The following is a 21,491-nucleotide window of genomic DNA, read 5'->3' on the forward strand; positions in this document are numbered from 1 at the left end:
TATCTTTCTCTCTCACCAATCTGTGGTGTATCCTGCCCTCTACTGGCTGGCTGGCTGGCTGGCTGGCTGGCTGGCTGCTTTGAGTGAGTGAGTGAGTGAGTGAGTGAGTGAGAGAGTGAGTGAGTGAGTGAGTGAGTGAGTGAAGTGAGTGAGTGAGTGAGTGAGTGAGTGAGTGGAGTGAGGTGAGTGAGTGAGTGAGTGAGTGAGTGAGTGAGTGAGTGAGTGAGTGAGTGAGTGAGTGAGTGAGTGAGTGAGTGAGTGAGTGATGTGAGTGAGTGAGGTGAGTGAAGTGAGTGAGTGAGTGAGTGAGTGAGTGAGTGACAACCGACAGTGTTTTTGAAGTGTCCCACCTGAAATCTGTCTGGCTGACGAAGAGCTGCAGGTTCAGATAATCAGGTCTGGTTTTCTCATGAGAGAGAGAGAGAGAGAGAGAGAGAGAGAGAGAGAGAGAGAGAGGAGAGAGAGAGAGAGAGAGAGAGAGAGAGAGAGAGAGAGAGAAGAGAGAGAGAGAGGAGAGAGAGAAGAGAGAGAGAGGAGAGAGAGAAGAGAGAGAGAGAGAGAGAGAGAGAGAGAGAGAGAGAGAGAGAGAGAGAGAGAGAGAGAGAGAGAGAGAGAGAGAGAGAGCGAGAGAGAGAAGAGAGAGAGAGAGAGAGAGAAGAGAGAGAGAGAGAGAGAGAGAGAGAGAGAGAGAGAGAGAGAGAGAGAGAGAGAGAGAGAGAGAGAGAGAGAGAGAAGAGAGAGAGAGAGAGAGAGAGAGAGAGAGAGAGAGAGAGAGAGAGAGAGAGAGAGAGAGAGAGAGAGAGAGAGAGAGAGAGAGAGAGAGAGAGAGAGAGAGAGAGAGAGAGAGAGAGAGAGAGAGAGAGAGAGAGAGAGAGAGGAGGTGTTTTATATGAACATGCCTGATAGGCAGATACATGGGGTCTGAAATTATTGACACCCTTGATAAAGATGGGCAATAATGACTGTATATTTAAAATACTGAGCTATATTGTATGCAAAATTATATTATTTTATACTAATACAATTGCTCAGAGAAAGAGATTTAGTTTAGCAAGTAACACTTATTTTTCTCAAAAAGGCAGGGGTTAAAAGTATTGACACCCCTAAAGATTCTAATAAATAAAGTAGTCAAAAGTTTAGTATTTGGTCCCATATTCCTAGCACGAAATGACTACATCAAGCTTGTGACTCTACAAACTTGTTGGATGAATTTACAGTTCCTTTGGTTCAGATTATTTTGTGCCCAATAGAAATGAATGGTAAATAATGACTTTGGAGTCACTTTTATTGTAAATAAACTTTGACCCTCTGTAACTTCTCACTCATCATTATTAATGATTAATTCAGGATTATCCGTAGTCATGGTAACACCCACATTCACGTAGAAGTGTTTAGAAATATTATATTCTTATTTATAATAAAAGTGACTCCAAAATCACACAATACATTATTTACCATTATTTTCTATTGGGCACAACATTATCTGAACACGCGCCAAAATTAACTGCAAATGCATACCAACAAGTTGTAGAGTCACAATCTTGATGTAGTCATTGCGTGCTGGGAAATATGGGACAACTACTTTACTTTACTGACTTTATTGTCCCTGTGGGGGACACTTTGTTTTGGTATCACGTTTAAAATGGTATTCAAGAAAAAGGACAATGCAGTAGACATTAAATTCACAAATTTTTTAAATACTAAACTATTTTATGAGAATCTTTAGGGAGGTCAATTTTATGCCTACCTTTTTGGAGAGAAAAAATATGACTTTCTCTGAGCAATTGTGTTAGTGTAAATATTATAATTTCCTTTTTTTTGCATACAATATAGCTCAATAACACTTTATTGACCCTACTCTAACCCTAACCTTAATCCTTATACTAAATCCTTATAAACTCAGCAAAAAAAGAAACGTCCTCTCACTGTCGACTGCGTTTATTTTCAGCAAACTTAACATGTGTAAATATTTGTATGAACATAAAAGATTCAACAACTGAGACATAAACTTTTCTGGGGGAATGGCCCTAACCCTCACCTCCAGATCCAACAGGTCCCAGACGTGCTCAGTGGAATTGAGATCCGGAAGCAAGACGCAGCGAGAAAATCACAGCAGCAAGACGCACGCGAGTCACGTGAGAGCTGGTGGGTCATATGACCGAAGGGAAAGTTCCTTCTGATCGTATAAAGCGCAGAGGACATAACACTGTCTCGCAGGTGCATCGAAGTACAGGGAAATATAGTCTACCTTTTTCTAGTTGTGCTTATACGTAGATTCAAATATCTGCGTAGTTCTGTAAAGGAGCGTGGTGTGACGCGATGAAGGTGAGCGGTGTGTTGTTGTGTGTGTTTCCTGCTCTGGGTGGAGGGCTCCCAGGCTGATACCCCGGCCAACTGCACATATGAAGACCTGTTTGGGCTCCTGGGTGTTCCAGGTATCGAAGGGAGGGCAAGACAAAAGTATCAACTGCTCTCTGATGGGTAAGAGCTGGAAATACGGACAACTCACGCTTTAAGCAATCAAGTAGGCTATGTAACAAACTTTTAATTGGTCGAGTGTTAACTTGACCCGGTAGTCTGCTATTGCCTTTGTCTGTAGGGCTATTGATTGTGCTTTTGTAACAATGATACAATGCTTGATACAACTTTCACCACTGCCCAATGTTAATGTCTACCCTGTCTTACTTTGCATACAGAAGAAGCCCAAAGTTTTAATTGAATTAATTACCGAAATGGTCCTTGTATGTTTTTAAAAAAGACAAGCCAATTGAATAAGTCGGATAACGGTGCACCTGGAGAAGCTGTCTGTGGCAGGTGGACGACCCTGGGCAACACGGGATTCTTCACCCTATCTAAATCAGGGCTTTGAGGTTGTCCTCAACGACTACAAGTGGTTTGGCTTCTTCAGGCAGAGTTTAAGTCTTCACTTATGTGTTTCATTCAGGGTTACACTTTTTTGTCTATAATAGTATCATACTACGATCTTTAGTCGAAATTGGTGATATGGATCATGTCATATCTCCGCTGAGGACAGAGCCACTCTTGTTCCCATGTCTAATTCTACAGATGACGTTAGACTGCCATAAGGAATAAAATTCACCTTGCCACAAGCACTGCTTGGGTGTCCTCCAAAGCATGCAGGTGAATTTGTCATTGTTTTGGGGCAGAATTGTGAGGTTGTATGTGTTAGAGGTAATCTTGTCAGTTTAGCTCAGTCAATGCAACAATATTCCACCTAATGAGCGGGCCGGCTGAGATGGAAGTCTCCTATCCTTGTAAGCTTTGGCACATTAAGTTTCAAGACACGGGCTGGTCACGTTCTGGTAATTGCAGGGTTGGTGGTTCACTCATCTGGCTCTCTAACATCTTCAGTTGCTACATTGATGGCTTTCAGGCTTGTGTTTCAAAGTTACTTTCAGTGTTGACTTTTCATGTCATGGGTTATATTCGTTTTGCTTTTTCACGTGACTTCCTTGTGACTATCAGGGGAAATGAAATTCAGTGTTGTCCCTAGAGAGAGAGGTGTTTATATGAACATGCCTGATAGGCAGATACAGTGGGGTCTGAAATTATTGACACCCTTGATAAAGATGGGCAATAATGACTGTATATTTTAAATACTGAGCTATATTGTATGCAAAATTATATTATTTTATACTAATACAATTGCTCAGAGAAAGAGATTTAGTTTAGCAAGTAACACTTATTTTTCTCAAAAAGGCAGGGGTTAAAAGTATTGACACCCCTAAAGATTCTAATAAATAAAGTAGTCAAAAGTTTAGTATTTGGTCCCATATTCCTAGCACGAAATGACTACATCAAGCTTGTGACTCTACAAACTTGTTGGATGAATTTACAGTTCCTTTGGTTCAGATTATTTTGTGCCCAATAGAAATGAATGGTAAATAATGACTTTGGAGTCACTTTTATTGTAAATAAACTTTGACCCTCTGTAACTTCTCACTCATCATTATTAATGATTAATTCAGGATTATCCGTAGTCATGGTAACACCCACATTCACGTAGAAGTGTTTAGAAATATTKTATTCTTATTTATAATAAAAGTGACTCCAAAATCACACAATACATTATTTACCATTKATTTCTATTGGGCACAACATTATCTGAAACACGCCCAAAATTAACTGCAAATGCATCCAACAAGTTGTAGAGTCACAATCTTGATGTAGTCATTGCGTGCTGGGAAATATGGGACCAACTACTTTACTTTACTGACTTTATTGTCCCTGTGGGGGACACTTTGTTTTGGTATCACGTTTAAAATGGTATTCAAGAAAAAGGACAATGCAGTAGACATTAAATTCACAAATTTTTTAAATACTAAACTATTTTATGAGAATCTTTAGGGAGGTCAATTTTATGCCTACCTTTTTGGAGAGAAAAAATATGACTTTCTCTGAGCAATTGTGTTAGTGTAAAATATTATAATTTCCTTTTTTTTGCATACAATATAGCTCAATAACACTTTATTGACCCTAYCTCTAACCCTAACCTTAATCCTTATACTAAATCCTTATAAACTCAGCAAAAAAAGAAACGTCCTCTCACTGTCGACTGCGTTTATTTTCAGCAAACTTAACATGTGTAAATATTTGTATGAACATAACKAGATTCAACYACTGAGACATAAACTTTTCTGGGGGGAATGGCCCTAACCCTCACCCTCYGATCCAACAGGTCCCAGACGTGCTCAGTGGAATTGAGATCCGGAAGCAAGACGCAGCGAGAAAATCACAGCAGCAAGACGCAGCGAGTCACGTGAGAAGCTGGTGGGTCATATGACCGAAGGGAAAGTTCCTTCTGATCGTATAAAAGCGCAGAGGACATAACACTGTCTCGCAGGTGCATCGAAGTACAGGGAAATATAGTCTACCTTTTTCTAGTTGTGCTTATACGTAGATTCAAATATCTGCGTAGTTCTGTYAACAGGAGCGTGGTGTGACGCGATGAAGGTGAGCGGTGTGTTGTTGTGTGTGTTCCTGCTCTGGGTGGAGGGCTCCCAGGCTGATACCCCGGCCAACTGCACATATGAAGACCTGTTGGGCTCCTGGGTGTTCCAGGTATCGAAGGGAGGGCAAGACGAAAGTATAACTGCTCTCTGATGGGTAAGAGCTGGAAATACGGAACAACCTCACGCTTTAAGCAATCAAGTAGGCTATGTAACAAACTTTTAATTGGGTCGAGTGTTAACTTGACCGGTAGTCTGCTATTGCCTTTGTCTGTAGGGCTATTGATTGTGCTTTTGTAACAATGATACAATGCTTGATACAACTTTCACCACTGCCCAATGTTAATGTCTTTACCTCTGTCTTACTTTGCAATACAGAAGAAGCCCAAAGTTTAAATTGAATTAATTACCGAAATGTCTCTGTATGTGTTTTAAAAAAGACACCATTGATAAGTCGATAACGGTGCACCTGGAGAAGCTGTCTGTGGCGGTGGACGACCTGGGCAACACGGGATTCTTCACCCTCATCTACAATCAGGGCTTTGAGGTTGTCCTCAACGACTACAAGTGGTTTGGCTTCTTCAAGGCAYGTTTAAGCTCTCACTTATGTGTTTCATTCAGGGTTACACTTTRGTCTATAATAGTATCATACTACGATCTCTGTCAAGAGGTCTGGAACATTTTTGGTGGATATGGAATTACATTGTCATTATATCTCCAGCCTGTAGGCTACAGAAAAGGCCACATACTTGTTCTKCCATGTCCTTTATCTGCTACAGGGTTTTTGATGGGACGTTGAAGTACTGCACAGATGAATGGACAAGCTAAAWATTTTTCACCCTTGCCTTTAACAAAGTGGGCACTGCTTATCAAAGGGTGGCATCAGCTCTCACCTAAAAAGCCCATATGCCACTGGTTGAGGGGAATTGTCATTGTTTTGGGGCAGAATTGTGAGGTTTTATGTGTTAGAGGTACATCTTGGTCAGTTTAGCTCAGTCAATGCCATSAATATTCCACCTAKTGAGCGGGCCGGCTGCGATGGAAGTCCTCCTACCTTGTAGCTTTGCACATTAAGTTTCAGACACGGCTGGTCACCGTTCCTGTAATTGCAGGGTTGGTGGTTCACTCATCTGGCTCTAACATCTCAGTTGCTACATTGATGCTTTCAGGCTTGTGTTTCAAAGTTACTTTCAGTGTTGTGTTACTTTTTTCATTCTGGGTTATATTTCGTTTTGCTTTTTCACGTGACTTCCTTGTGACTATCAGGGGAAATGTTCAGTGTTGTCCCTCCTACATGGTAGAGCTGATGTCTGCAAGTCACTTGTACTTCCTTATTGAAACCGTCTGGACTTGTTTCAGCACAGTGACACACCACATGCTTCACTGGAGAAGCCCATTGTTAGTTKCTCACTYCTGCTGTTCATAACGCCACTSTSTSRMCTCTCTCTCATATTGAAAGCTGCTATCAGGGTAACTGCCACATCCACTTGCATAAAACATCACTGACTTGTTGATCTTCTGCTTTTTAATCTCCAACTCTGGCCATAAAGATTCAATGTGATTGTCCTCTTTCTACACAACACACAGGGACGCCTCGTACACAGACTGATTGTTCTCCTCTCTGTTCCAGTACTCTGAGCAGGGCTCTGAGGTGACCAGCTACTGTGACCAGACTCTGCCAGGCTGGGTCCATGATTCTCTGGGGAACAACTGGGCCTGCTTCACTGCCAAGAGGGTTGTCCCAATAGCCCCTCACTCCGTACACACACAACGCTACCATCCCAATGACCTGTGAGTTGCCTCAGGGTTTTATAGCAGGCTTGACACACTCTGTGCCCAATAATCACATGTTTTCACATTAAAGTCCTATAGTTGGCTAGAAGGCTATTTTTCATCCATGGTCCCATTTTATGTCGAGAGCTCCATATTGAAAACAAGCAGATGCTTAGTTTTAGACTCTTTTTACGGTCTGTCATCACTGTTGTGAGTATTGGTTTCTGTCTGAGCAGTGCTCTCTCCCTCTGGCTGGTTAGGCTCTGGTCTTGTACGTCTTTTTCATTCTCAGCTGTGTCGTCTGTTTATCATTGGGTCTGTTTAACTCATGTGGGTTATTCAAATTTCACTTAATGCCCTTTTTACATACCAATGTACACAAGTGTTATACAGAAACCCCAGGCCAAAACGCAAGAATGTAGAAGATCTTTGCTCCCCCAGGTAGGTCGGCTGTTTTACTACATCGTCTCCCCCCCAGGTAGGGGTCGGTCTGTTTACTTCCCTCCCCTAGTCGTCGTCTACTCGCCCCCAGGTATGTGTCGGGTCTGTTTACTACTCTCTCCCCTCCCCAGGTAGGTGCTCGGTCCTGGTTTCTCCTCCCTCCCACGGTAGGGTCGGTCGTTTCTATTGCTCCTCCCCAGAGGGGCGCCTCTGTTTACTACTCCTCCCTCCCCCAGGTACGGGGTCGGTTGTTTACTACATCTTCTACCCTCCCAGGTAGGGGGTCAGTCTGTTTACTACTCTCATCCCTCCCCTAGGGGTCGTTGTCTTTTCTCTCTCCCCCAGGTAGCGGTGTCTGTTTACTACTCTCTCCCTCCCCGGTTCCTCCAGAGGTCCTACAAACACAACCTGAACTTCATTGACTCCATCAACGTGGCCAGAGCTCCTGGAAGCACACTACAGCAACATGAGACCTACACTCTGGCGCGCTAATGCACAGGTGGACCAGCTCACACACTCCCAGGTACAGTCACTCACTTGGAAAATATGTATTGAAACAGGAATTCAATTATGAAACTAATTTTTTTGAAACTTCACACAAAGAAGCAGGATGAGTCTGCGTGAGTGTGAATGTGTAACTTCTGAAGGAAAGGGTGACAATCAGGGACTTTTTTTTATTTGTAGTGGGGGGACATTATTATTTTTTATCCTTACAAAACTCCACACAGCCTACCTGGACGCTCGGCGCTCGCATTCCTAATGCACACCTTTGCCTCATTTGTATCATATCCAACGATCAACTGGGGACGGAAGCAATTTATAATGTGGAGGGCCAGTCCCACTGACAGTGTGCCCCTGAGAGTTCATGGCAGATGATGCCAAGACTAGAGGGTTCTGTTTTTATAATGGAACACTCTCTGGCCAACTCGTTCCAGACTGCTCTTGAATGACGATGTAAAGAGGCTCTCTGTACAAAGGGCTTACAATGCTGAAGTTCTCTCAACCCCCAGCTAGTTGTATTTTTCTCTCCACTTGTTCACTCCCCCTCTGGTTTTAAAGGAATGGTTTGGTGTCAGAATATGTTGGACCTAAGTACTGTTATGCTGTCACACCATGTGTGGGGGGGACTAGTGATCACCTCAGGAGACAGTGGGGAAGAGATACACTTGGTGGTGGTCAGTAGTATGAAACAGGACTCAAACTGAGGTAGTACCTAAAGTGTTTCAATAGGAACACTCATTTTGGATTCATTGCAAAAAAAACGTCCATGGTGTACCCTATATTGAGTCTATGCTCCTCCCAGACGTGTTGGCCCGCCCTGTGACAGCAGCCTAGCCTAAGTGGCGCGCCTCCCTGAGCGCTGGGACTGGAGAGATGTCAACAGAGTCAACTACCTCAGTCCTGTCCGCAACCAGGGTAACGCACGCCGGGTCAAATACCTACACTTGTCTATTGTGACTCTTGGCAATATGTCTCCTCTCCCAACCCCTGTGTTTAATGTTCAGCCTGTCTGCTGRGTCTGAGGCCTTAGGAATGTCCTCTACAGGTCACTGCCTCTTTTAGTTAGAGAACTGCTAAATCAGTGGTCCCTCCTGGYTTATAGTGGCCAATGTTCCCATCTCAACCCCACAGACACAGTGCGCTCGTGTGTAGTGAGTTGTTGCATAGCTGTCAGAGGGCKACGGCAGGGCTGGGATTTAGGAGCTCTGTTGAGGGGTTTTACCAGCTATGAGGAAGTGGGGCTTTCTGCCCTCCCTGAAAGGCTCTGCGTGGTCGACAGTGGCCGTACAGCATTTACTGCAGAACTATTGTGAAGGAAGTGAGTTTGTTTATACAGGATGTACCACCTCCCGTCAACCAATCATGTCAATGCAGAGCTATACGGAGCCCTCTGCGTTGTTACAATTTGAGGRGAGATGTGGTACGGAGCTTAATTTAGCCTCTGCATGCCTCCGGAGGCTCCACAATTYCGTCACACCCTCCATACGAAGCCTAAGACCACATTTTCGGCTCAAGCATAAATTGGCTTTTAGGGTTAATTCCCACAGAACTAGTTGCAGGTTAAAGATGATCCACGGACCGCTTGACCGGGTGTCTGGTTCTTAGTGGTGACTGATATTGCAGTGAGGTTTTTGATTGGTTGTGACAGTGCAGGGTTTGATTGGTACTCTGTGGGCTCCAGCTTCGTGTGGTAGCTGCTATTCCTTTGCCTTAATGGGAATGTTGGAGGCTCGTGTCCGGCTCCAAACCAACAACACCGAGACTCCCATCTTCAGCCCACAGCAGGTCGTGTCCTGCTCCCAGTACTCCCAAGGTAATGAGCGAGCACACACTGCATAATTGTACCTCYACGGTGTTTGTGTATTTCTCCCATATCTAAGCCCTCTTACTTCCTCCCTCTCAGGTTGTGACGGMGGTTTCCCCTACCTCATTGGCAAGTACGTCCAGGACTTTGGGATCGTGGAAGAGTCGTGTTATCCGTACGCTGGGACAGATTCCCCGTGTGACGTTCCCGATGGCTGTCTCCGCCACTACACTTCGGACTACAGCTACGGGAGCGGTTTCGACGAGGCTTGCGCGTGTCTGCCAGGTTGATGCTGGAACTTTGGATCAAAGAACGGCACCATTGGGGGTGGCCTTTGAGGTGGAACACACACATACACGTTGTGTTGTGCGTTGGCTAGCTCTATCCTGAGTGAAGGCCAGTATTAGTTTGCTAAGTCAAAATGGCGCGCTGTATTCCTCACACTGTTCTGTCCAGGTGTATCCTGACTTCATGCACTACAAGGAGGGTATCTACCACCACAGGGCTCCATGAACCAACTAACCCGTTCGTAGCTGGACAACCACGCGTGCTGCTGGTGGGCTACGGCCATTCGTCACGGGTCACGAAGTTCTGGGTGGTGAAGAACAGCTGGGGGCGGCGTGGGGCGAAGGGGGCTTCTTCAGGATCAGACGGGTCTGACGAGTGTTCCATCAGAGATCTCGCTGTTGGCAGCAAGCCCATCCCTAAACTGTAGAGGGTCTACGGGGGTAGGAGGAAAGGGTCTCTTTAGCCATTTTCCCAATTGGAACCGAGACTGAAGTCTACAAAGGCTATTGTAGAATGTAAGTTTAAATGGCTGGGACGTTGTTGCAGTATAATCGGTAACCTGTAAAATGTTCCCAGCTCGCGTAGACTGATTATTGCCATGCAGTCAGATGCAACTTCTGGGAATGATGCCAAAGGGAACACTGCTATATGTTCTATGTAACTGGGATTTGTAGTTTTATTAGTAGTTAGTAGGGATTATGGTATGGCAGAGAACCTCTGTCTCTGTAATCTCGGGGCAGACTCCTGTGTATCTGAAATATACTCTGTTGCTAGTCGTCCCTATACTGTATCCTCTGTGATGCTGTAAATGGAGTCTCCTGGAATGTTCAAATTGGCTATGATTTTGTAAGGCGAACAGTTAATTGATTCAATGTTGGTGCCTTTTTTCTCCTTCATAGTGGTTGCCTTTTAGATGTCAGTTTTCCAATAAGATCACATTATGCACAGCTTTTGTCTGCTTTATTACAATTTGATAAAATAAAGTTTTATAAATATTTTCAGTGAATTTTATATATTGACATATGGATAAATCTTAAGCTATATGTGTGTAACTTCAATATTCTTGATGAAACGTTGCATGTCTTGCAACTTTTTGGGGGGTTAAGTAACTTTAAAATAAGCTTTTAGGTATGAACTTCAGATGGGGTCAGCGCAGCTGCGAGCTCTCTCTCCCGAGGCCCGCCAGTCACAAGGTCCCGCTGTTACCCTCTTCTGCCCCACTTCTCTGGGCGTTCCTTCGGGATCGCTGGAGTACACCGCGCCACAGTCTCTTCTCTCCCGTCATCACGGCGTATTAATGTCCTACCGTAGCGCTCCGCGGTCGCCATGCAGAACAATCACAAGGAGCACCTCTATAAGATCCTGGTAATAGGGGACCTGGGGGTGGGCAAGACTAGCATCATCAAGCGCTATGTTCACCAGAACTTCAGCCCAAACTACCGAGCCACAATAGGAGTGGACTTCGCCCTGAAGGTCCTTAACTGGGARCATGAAACAGTACGGCTACAGCTATGGGACATAGCAGGTAGGAGAAGCATTACGCGTGACTGCTCAAATGGGTACACAGGCAGGCCCGTTGAAGTATTATGCTAATTGGATAAATTACATGCCAATATTGTAAGAGGTTTGATGGCTTGTCAAAGTTGCAGCGTAAGAAGCAGGATGGGGAGACGGGAGGGAACTGTCGATATTAGGTTCTGGGGTGTGGTCAACGGAGTATCTGTATCAAAAAGATTGGATGTATTGTATACTGACGGCAACATGTAATACTAAAATTTTAGGAAGAGTTTCGTAATATTACACAACAGTCCTGTTCGTGTGCAGACGTTGGGAACCGATGGCAGTTAAGTTACACGGTATGCGTATTGGCCGTATCTCACGTGAGTGGCGGTTATTGGAGAAATTCGTCTGATGCTTCTGCGCGCGCTCTCTCAGTTCCATAAGCTCTGGCCGGTACAGCCGGTGCGCACGCCTGCATGTACAGTCATGTGTCTCGCACTCGTGAGGGAGATTTGAGGCTCAGAATGGGTTTATCGTGAATGAGAACCGGCAATACTTCCGGGATCGAGAATGCCCTGCTACCTACTCTATTCACAATAGATTGATGCGTTGCTTCATTGAGTTCAATTTGGAGGGATATTGTGAACTATGTTTTCTCATACCCTTAATTTAAATGGATGTGTTCATGAGACATTGCAACGTCCCAGTGTTTAGTGTGGCCTTATATGGCCTCTGCTAAGAGCTCTCAGCATTTATTGTGCAGGGCCTTTGACTGTTTCCCGTCAGTCACTACACGATCAGAAGCTTTCAAAGCCTTYGAAGGAAACACGTCTTGCAGCAACAAAACATCTAAACTAGTACAGTTGAGTCAGGAGAACTCGTGTATGTCGATGTGGTCAATTTAAATAGAGCGCCGTATCAAAATAGCAATATCATGTGGATGGTTTCTCAGTTTAGCTTGATGTAGTCAGCTGACGTTAACTCAGACTGGAGATTTTGCCTGGCTTGAACTAGCCTTGCTCTATMGATCATGCACTTGTAGAATGTCACACCTAGGCCCGATCCCAGATGTACCTGTAGGCTAGACCTTACGTCCTATGTACTTGTGGAGATCTGAGAATATTTGACTGGTGGAAGCTTGAACGTATTGCTTTCATCAATCAAATCCAATCAATCGTTTATAAGGRGTAGGGTCTAGGTCTGGGCAGTGGTGGAAAAATTACCCATTGTCATACTTGAGTAAAAGTAAAGATACCTTTTTAATAGAAAATTACTCAAGTGAAACTAACCCAGTTAAATACTACMTYWMTAAGTCTAAAAGTATTTGATTTTAAATATACTTTATAAAAATGAAATATAATTGCTAAAATACTGTAAATGTATAAAAAATAAAAGTACACAGAACAAAAATATAAACGCTACATGTAAAGTGTTGATTTCATGACCTAAAATCAAAGATCTCAGAAGTTTTACATACAGTCGTGGCCAAAAGTTTTGAGAATGACACAAATATTAATTTTCAAAAAGTCTGCTGCCTCAGTTTGRATGATGGCAATTTGCATATACTGCAGAATGTTATGTAGTGATCAGATGAATTGCAATTAATTGCAAAGTCCCTCTTTGCCATGGAAATGAACTGAATCCCCAAAAAACATTTCCATTGCATTTCAGCCCTGCCACAAAAGGACCAGCTGACATGTCAGTGATTCTCTTGTACACAGTGAGTGTTGACGAGGACAAGGCTGGAGATCACTCTGTCATGCTGATTGAGTTTTGAATAACATACTGTGCTTCAAGAGGGGTGGTGCTTGGAATCCTTGTTCTTCCTCTGTCAAACATGGTTACCTGCAAGGAAACATGTGCCGTCATCATTGCTTTGCACAAAAATGTTTTCACAGGCAAGGATATTGTGCGCCAGTAAGATTGCACCTAAATCAACATTTATCGGATCATCAAGAACTTGAAGAGAGAGTGGTTCAATGTGTTGTGAAGAAGGCTTCAGGGTGCCCAAGGAAGTCCAGCAAGCGCCAGGACCGTCTCCTAAAGTTGATTCAGCTGCGGGATCGGGGTACCACAGTACAGAGCTTGCTCAGGAATGGCAGCAGGCAGGTGTGAGTGCATCTGCACGCACAGTGAGGCAAATACTTTTGGAGGATGGCCTGGTGTCAAGAAGGGCAGCAAAGAAGCCACTTCTCTCCAGGAAAAACATCAGGGACAGACTGATATTCTGCAAAAGGTACAGGGATTGGACTGCTGAGGACTGGGGTAGAGTCATTTTCTCTGATGAATCCCCTTTCCGATTGTTTGGGGCATCTGGAAAAAAGCTTGTCCGGAGAAGACAAGGTGAGCGCTACCATCAGTCCTGTGTCATGCCAACAGTAAAGCATCCTGAGACCATTCATGTGTGGGGTTGCTTCTCAGCCAAGGGAGTGGCTCACAATTTTGCCTAAGAACACGGCCATGAATAAAGAATGTACCAACACAATCTCCCGAGAGCAACTTCTCTCCCAACATCCAAGGAACAGTTTGGGACGAACCAATGCTTTTCCAGCAATCGATGGAGCACTGCCATAAGGCAAAAGTGATAACTAAGTGACTCGGGGAACAAACTATTTTGGGTCCATGTCCAGGAAACTCCCCAGACCCTTAATCCCATTGAGAACTTGTGGTCAATCCTCAAGAGATGGGTGGACAAACAAACAACCCACAAATTCTGACAAACTCCAAGCATTGATTATGCAAGAATGACCTGCCATCAGTCAGGATGTGGCCCAGAAGTTAATTGACAGCATGCCAGGGCGGATTGCAGAGGCTTGAAAAAGGGTCAACACTGCAAATATTGACTCTTTGCATCAACTTCATGTAATTGTCAATAAAAGCTTTTGACACTTATGAATGCTTGTAATTATACTTCAGTATTCCATAGTAACATCTGACAAAAATTATCAAAAGACATGAAGCAGCAAACTTTGTGAAGATTAATATTTGTGTCCATTCTCAAAACTTTTGCCACGACTGTATACAAAAAGCTTATTTCTCTCTCAAATGGTTTTCCCAAATGTGTTTACATTCCTGTTAGTGAGCATTTTATCCTTTGTCACGATAATCCGTGAAGCTGATTAATCAGCATGTTCTTACACAGGTGCACCTTGTGCTGGGGACAACAAAAGGCCACTCTAAATGTGTAGTTTTGTCATACAACACAATGCCACAGATGTCTAAAGTTTTGAGGCACTGTGCATTTGGCATGCTGACTGCAGGAATGTCAGCCAGAGCTGTTGCCAGAGAATCTATATGTTAATTTCTCTACCATAAGCCACCTCCAATGTCGTTTTAGAAATTTGGCTGTACGTTCAACTGGCTTCATAACCGCAGACCACATGTAACCACGCCAGCACAGGATATTTCTGTCTTTAATAATGCCTTTTTGTGGGAAAAAACGTATTCTGATTGGCTGGGCTTGGCTCCCCAGCGGGTGGGCCTATTCCTCCCAGGCCCACCTGACCAGTCATGTGAAATCCATATATTAGGGAGTAATGAAAGGATTTATATTGACTGATGTCCTTCTATGAACTGGAACTCGGCAAAATCTTTGAAATTGTTGCATGCTGCGTATATATTCTAGTTCAGAATATAATAATTATAAGACAGTTGGTGGCTCTCTCTCTCTCTGGGGGCTCTCTCTCTCGTCTGGTGGGCCTCCTCTCTCTTCTGGTGGCTCTCTCTCTCTCTGGTGGGCTCTCTCTCTCTCTGCGTGGGCTCCTCTCTCTCTTGTCTCCTCTCTCTGTTGGCTCTCCTCTCTCTGGTGGGCTCTCTCTCATCTCTGGGGGCTCTGTCCTCTGGTGGCTCTCTCTCTTCTCTGCGGCTCCCTTTTCTCTGGATGGGCTCACCTCTCTCTGCTTGATGGGCTCCATCTCTCTCTGATGGGCTCTCTCGCTCTCTGGTGGGCTCCCTCTCATCTGCTCTCCTCTGATGGAGCTCTCTCTCTCTTGTGGGCTCTCTCCTCGTTCGCGGGCTTCTCTCTCTCGTGATGGGCATTCTCTCTATGCCTCTTCTCTCTGCTGATGGGGCCTCTCGGATGCCTCTCTCCTCATTGGCTCGCTCTCTTTTTTTGATGGGCTCCCTCTCTCTCTGATGGCATCTCTCTCTCTCTGCCTGAGGCCTCCTCTCTCTCTCTATGGCTTTCCTCTTCTTCTGATGGGCTCCCATGCCTCCCTCTCTCTGGCTGAAGGCTTCTCTCTCTCTGAGTGGCGCTCCTCTCTCTCTGTGGGCTCTCTCTCTCTCTGTGGGTCCTTCTCTCTCTACTGGCTGCCTCTCCTCTCTCGGTGCTAGCTCCTCCTCTCTCTCTGATGGGCCCTCCTCTCTCTCTTGGGTCCTTCTGCTCTGGCACTCTCTCTCTCTCTCTGGTGGGTTCTGTGCCCTCTCCATTTCTCACTCTCTGGTGGCCTCGTCTCTCTCTCTGCTGGCTCCCTCTTTCTTCTCTGCTGGTGCTTCTCTGCTTCTTCTCTCGTGCTGGCTCCCTCTTTCTCTCTCGCTCTGCTGGGCTCCCTCTTTCTCTCCTCTCTAGGTGGGCTCTCTCCTCTCTCTGTGTGGGCTCCACTCTTTCTCTCCTCCGCGTGGCTATCCTCTCTCTCTGTGGGTCGCTCTTTCGCTCTCTCTTCGTAGGTGGGCTTCTCTCATCTCTCTGGTGGTCTCTCGTCGCTCTTGAGTGGGCCTCTACTCTCTCTCTGATGGCTCCCTCTTTCTCTCTCTCCTCTGGTGGGCTCCCTCTGCTCTCTGATGGCTACTCTCTCTCTCTGATGGGCTCCCTCTCTCTCTGATGGCTCTCCTCTCGTCTCTCTCTCTGTGGCTCCTCTCTCTCCTGATGGCTCTCCTCGTGCTCTCTGATGGCAACCCTCTTCTCTGCTCTCTCATGGTGGGCCCTCTGCTCTTTGGTCACTCTCTTCTCGTCTCTCTGCTGGCTCCCTCTTCTCTCTCTCTTGGTGGGCCTCATTGTTCTGCTTGGTGGCTCCTCTCTCTGCGTGGGTCTCTCTCTCTCTGGTGGCTGCTCTTTCCCTCTGGTCTGCTGGCTCCCTCTGCTGGCTCACTCTTACTTGCTCTCTCTCTCTCTGCGTGGCTCCTCTTTCTCTCTCTCTGTGGCTCCTCTTCTCCTCTCTGTGGGCTTCCCTCTCTCTCTATGGGCTTCCTCTGTCTCTTCTCTGCTGGTGGGCTCTCTCTCTCTCTGCTGGGCTCCCTCTTCTACTCTGCTCTGATGGGCTCCTCTTCTCTCCACTCTGGCGGCTCCCTCTCTCTCCTGGTGGCTCCCTCTTTCTCACTCCGTCTGGTGGTCCCTTCTCTCTCTCTCTGCTGGGCTCCCCTTTTCTCTCTCTCTGGTGAGGCCTCTCTCTTTCTCTGCTCTCTGTGGGCTCTCTCTCTCTGTGGGCTTCCCTCTCTGCTGCTGATGGGACTCTCTCTTCTTCCTCTGGTGGCTCCCTCTTTTCTCTCTCTCTGTGGAGGCCTCTCTCTCGCTCTGGTGGCTGCTCTCTCTTCTGGGGGTCTCCCTCTTGTCTCTCACTCCGTGGGCTAGTCTCTGCTCTCTTGGTGGGCTCGCCGTTGTTTCTGCTCGCTCTGGTGGCGCCCTCTCTTTTCTGGGTGGTTCTCCTCTTTCTCTGTCACTCTCGTGGTGGGTCCCTCTCTCTCGGTGGTCTCGCCTCTTTCCTCACCTCCTGTGGGCTCTCTCATCTCTCTGCCGTGGGCTCTATCCTCTCGTCTGTGGCCCCTCTCTCTCACTCCGGTGGCTCCCTCTTTCTCTGTGCCCCTCTTTCTGCTCTCTCTTGGTGGGCCCCTCTCTGTCTGTGGGTTAATGCCTCTTCTCTCCCACTCTCTGCGTGGCTTCCTCTTCTCTCGTAGTGCCATGGCCTGGCTCCCTGCTTTTCTCTCACTCCGGTGGCTCGCCTTTTCTTCTGGTGGGCTCCTCTTTCTCTCTGCTCTGGTGGGCTCCTCTTTCCTGTGGGCTCCCTCTTTTCTCTTCTCTGGTGGGCTCCCTCGTCGGTATCTCTTTTCTCGATTGGTGCTCCTCTCTCTCTGGTGTCTCACTCTTTCTCACTCTCTGGTGGCTCCGCTCTCTCTGCTGTGGTCTCCCCTCTGTTCTTCATTCTCTCTGGGTGGCTGCCCTCTCTCTGGTTGGGCGCCTCTCTCTCTGGGTCGCCTCTCTGGGGCCGGTCTTCTTCACTAGCGGGCTCCCCACGTCTCTGATGGCTCCCATCTTTTGATGACCTTTTAGCTTCGTCTCCTGCTGGTGGGCTCACTGCTGTCTAGTGGACTTGGTGCGCCTCTACCGACTCGCTCAGCCCTGCTTTCTCTCTCTCTGCTGTGGCCGGCCTCTCCTCTCTTCTGGTGGGCTCGCCTCTTTCTCTCCTATGTGTGGGCTCCTTCTCTCTCTGTTGTGCTCCCTCTTTCTCTCAACCCTCTGGTGGCCTCTCTCTCTCTCTGTGGGCTCCCTCTTTCTCTCTCTCTGAAGTGGAGCTCCTCTTTCTCTCTCTCCTGGGTGGCTCTCCCCTCTGTGCTCACCTCGTCTCTCTGGTGGGCTCTCTCTCTCTCTGCTGGGCCTCTCTCTCGTTGGTGGCTCTCTCTCTCCTGTGGGCTCCCTCTTTCTCTCTCACTCTGGTGGGTCTTCTCGATCCCTCTCTTCTCTGGGAGGCTCCCTGCTTTTCCACTCTCGGTGGCCTCTCTTCTCTCTCTGCTGGGCTCCCTCTTTGCTCCTCCTCTGGGGGCTCTCTTTCTCTCTCTCTGGTGGTCTCGTCTCTCCTGCTGTGGCTCCCCTCTCTCTCTGATTGGGCTCTCTCTTCTTGCTGGTGGGCTCCCTCTTTCTCTCGTCTCTGGTGGGGCTTCCTCTCTCGCTCTCTCTCTCTCGTGTGGGCTCGCCTCTTTCTCTCACTCGGGGCAGTTCCTCTCTGGTGGGGCTCGCTCTTCTCTTCTCGGTGGTCCTCTTTTGTGGCTCCTCTTTTCTCACTCTCTGGTGGCTCCTCTCTCTCCTCTGCTGGCTCCTCTTCTCTCTCTCTGGTGGCTCTCGTTTTCTCCCTCTGTGGGCCTCTCTCTCTCTCTGTGGGCTCCTCTCTCTCTGATGGCTCTCTCTCTCTCTTGGTGGCTCCCTCTTTCTCCTCTTCTGTGGGCTCTCTCTCTCCTCTGTTGGCCTCTCTCTCTCTGGTGCTCCCTCTTTCTCTCACTCCGCGCCTGCTATCTCTCTCTCTGGTGGGCTCCCTCTCTGTCTCTCTCTGGGGGGCTCCTCTTTTCTTGGTCTCCCTCTCTATTCGGTGGCCCTCTCTCATGGTGGTCTCTTCTCCTCCTCTCTGGTTGGGCCCCTCCTTCTCTTTCTCTCTCTCTCGCTGTGGCTCCCTCTTCGTCTCCTTCTGGTGGGTCTCCCTCTTTCTCTGTGGGCTCCCTCTGTTCTCTCTCTCCTGAGTGGGCTCCCCTCACTTCTGGTGGGGTTCTCTCTGTTGGGCTCTCACTCTTCTGCTGGGCTCGCATCTCTCTCTCGTGGGTGGGCTCCCTCTGTCTCTCTACTCTGCTGGCTCCCTCTTGTCTCTGTGGCTCTCCTCTTCTTCTCTCTCCTTTGGTGTGGCTCCCTCTTTCTCTGGGTGGCTCCTCTCTCTGTCCTCTCTCCTCTGGTGGCCTCCCTCTCTTCTCTGTGGTCCTCTTTCTCTCCTCTCTGGTGGCCTCCCTCTCTCTCTGGTTGGTCTCTGCCTCTTTCCTCACTTCTCTGTGCGGCTCCCTCATCTCTCTGGTGGTCTCCCTCTTTCTCTACTGCTCCTCTGTCTGGTCTCCTCTCTCTCTGGTGGGCTCCTCTTTCTCTCTCTCTCTGGGTGCGGCTCCCTCACCTCTGGTGGGGCTCCCTCTTTCTCTCCGACTCTGGTGGCCCCTCACTCTCTGGTGGGCTCCCCTCTCTCCCTGGGTGCTCCCTCTTTCTCTCACTCTGGTGGGCTCCCTCACTCTCTGGTGGGCCTCCTCTTTCTCCACTCTGGTGGCTCCCTCACTCTCTTGGTTGGGCTCCCTTCTCTCCTCGGTGGACTGCTCCCTCCACTACTCTGGTGGGACTCGCCTCTCTTCTCATGGCTGCGGCTCCCTCTGCTCTCTGGTGGGTCTCTCTCTCGGCTCCCTTTCTCTGGTGGTCTACCCTCTTTCTCTCTCTTCTCCCTCCTCTTCTCCCTCTCTCTCTTCATGAAGTTAGTCACGCGAATGCATTTAAATTAAACAGGGTTGTGTGCCTTGTTCAAAGTTAATTTATGGAATTTCTTTCCTTGAGCCAATCAGTTGTGTTGTGACAAGGTAGAGTGGTTATACAGAAGATGGCCCTGTTTGGTAAAAGACCAAGTCCATATTATGGCAAGAACAGCTCAAATAAGCAAGAGAGAATACTGACGCAGTTCCATCAGACATGAAGACATTGAGGTCAGTCAATTCCAGAACGTTTCAAGAACTTGAAAGTTTCTTCAAGTACATGCAAAAACCATCAAGTGCTATGATGAAAACTGGCTTCTCCATGAGGACCGCCAGAGGAAAGGAAAGACCCAGAGTTACCTCTGCTGCAGAGGATAAGTTCATTAGAGTTACCAGCCTCAGAAATGTGCAGCCCAAATAAAATGCTTCTCAGAGTTCAAGTAAACAGATACATTTCAACATCAAACTGTTCAGGCGAGAGACTGCGTGAATCAGGCCTTCATGGTCGAATTGCTGCAAAGAAACCCACTACTAAAGGACATCAATGAGAAGGAAAGATTTGCTGGCCAAAGAAAACACGAGCAATGGACATGGGTGGAATCTGTCCTGGTCTGATGAGTCCAAATTGCGATATTGGTTCCAACATGCCGTATCATTTGTGAGAGACAGAGTAGGTGAACGGCGGATCTCCGCCATGTGTGTTCCACCGTTGAGGCATGGAGGAGGAGGTGTGATGATGTGGGGCGCTTTGCTGGTGACTCTGTCTGTGATTTCATTTATTTCAGAATTCTAACCCAACATGGCCTTACAACATCATTTCGCCAAGTGAACACCATCCCATCTGATTTGCGCTTAGTGGGTCTATCATTTGTTTTACAACGGAACAATGACCCAACACACCTCCAGGCTGTGTAAGGGCTATTTGACCATGAAGGAGAGTGATGYAGTGCTGTATCAGATGACCTGGCCTCCACAATCACCTGACCTCAACCCAATTGAGATGGTTTGTGATGAGTTGGACRYCAGAGMGAAGGAAAAGCAGCCAACAAGTGCTCAGCATATGTGGGAAGTKCTTCAAGACTGTTGGAAAAACATTGAAGCTGGTTGAGAGAATGCACAGTGTGCAAAGCTGTCATCAAAGCAAAGGGTGGATACTTTGYAGAATCTCAAATATAAAATATATTTTGATTTGCTTAACACTTTGCCATATGTGTTATTTAATAGTTTTGATGTCTTCACTATTATTCTGCAATGTAAAAATAAAGAAAAACCCTTGAATGAGTAGGTGTGCCAAACTTTTGACTGGTACTGTATATTTGATCTACGTGTGGAGTGAGATGTACCCTGTCTGTCCACGTTGTCGTATTTTACCGGGCTTGATTAATGAATGTGACCCTCTACGACTGTGACCAGGACTGTGACCGGGACTGTGTAGTCGACTCTTTGCCCTGAGGCAAATGGTTGTTATCAGCCTAAAGGAACCTTCATCTCAGTGGTGTTACCAGGGCTTATGATATGGTATTAGGGTCAGGGGTGGTGTGGCAACAAGACACATGTTTTATCACAAGGCCAAGGTATAGCGTTTAGTCCTGCTACTGCTATCAGTACTAACTAACAACACTGTGTTTGTCAGGTCAGGAGTGGTTTGGGAACATGACCCGGGTCTACTGCTATCAGTACTAACTAACAATACTGTGTGTGTGTCAGGTCAGGAGCGGTTTGGGAACATGACCCGGGTCTACTGCTATCAGTACTAACTAACAATACTGTGTGTGTGTCAGGTCAGGAGTGGTTTGGGAACATGACCCGGGTCTACTGCTATCAGTACTAACTAACAATACTGTGTGTGTGTGTCAGGTCAGGAGCGGTTTGGGAACATGACCCGGGTCTACTACCGTGAGGCCATGGGGGCGTTCATCGTGTTTGACATGACACGGCCTTCCTCCTTCGAGGCCGTCACCAAGTGGAAGGAGGACCTGGACTCTAAACTCACACTGGCCAATGGGAAAAATGTGGCC

The 21,491-nt window shown here is 47.0% G+C and overlaps 1 protein-coding gene and 1 pseudogene across 1 annotated transcript in view; both read left to right on the plus strand.

Moving 5' to 3' along the window:
- Nucleotides 1–4,770: 4,770 nt before the first annotated feature.
- LOC112073731 (dipeptidyl peptidase 1-like) lies at nucleotides 4,771–10,775 on the plus strand (annotated as a pseudogene).
- A 98-nt stretch (nucleotides 10,776–10,873) lies between these two features.
- The window catches only part of LOC112073732 (ras-related protein Rab-38-like), a gene marked incomplete at its 3' end in the record, with an annotated part of 12,526 nt that continues 1,908 nt past the window's right edge, over nucleotides 10,874–21,491 (plus strand). The window contains 2 exon segments of the mRNA XM_024140973.2: nucleotides 10,874–11,302; nucleotides 21,331–21,490. Coding sequence (XP_023996741.1) covers nucleotides 11,104–11,302; nucleotides 21,331–21,490 — 359 coding nt within the window.

The sequence above is a fragment of the Salvelinus sp. IW2-2015 genome, unplaced genomic scaffold, assembly GCF_002910315.2.
Source record: "Salvelinus sp. IW2-2015 unplaced genomic scaffold, ASM291031v2 Un_scaffold2346, whole genome shotgun sequence".
In the NCBI taxonomy this organism is placed as follows: Eukaryota; Metazoa; Chordata; class Actinopteri; order Salmoniformes; family Salmonidae; genus Salvelinus; species Salvelinus sp. IW2-2015.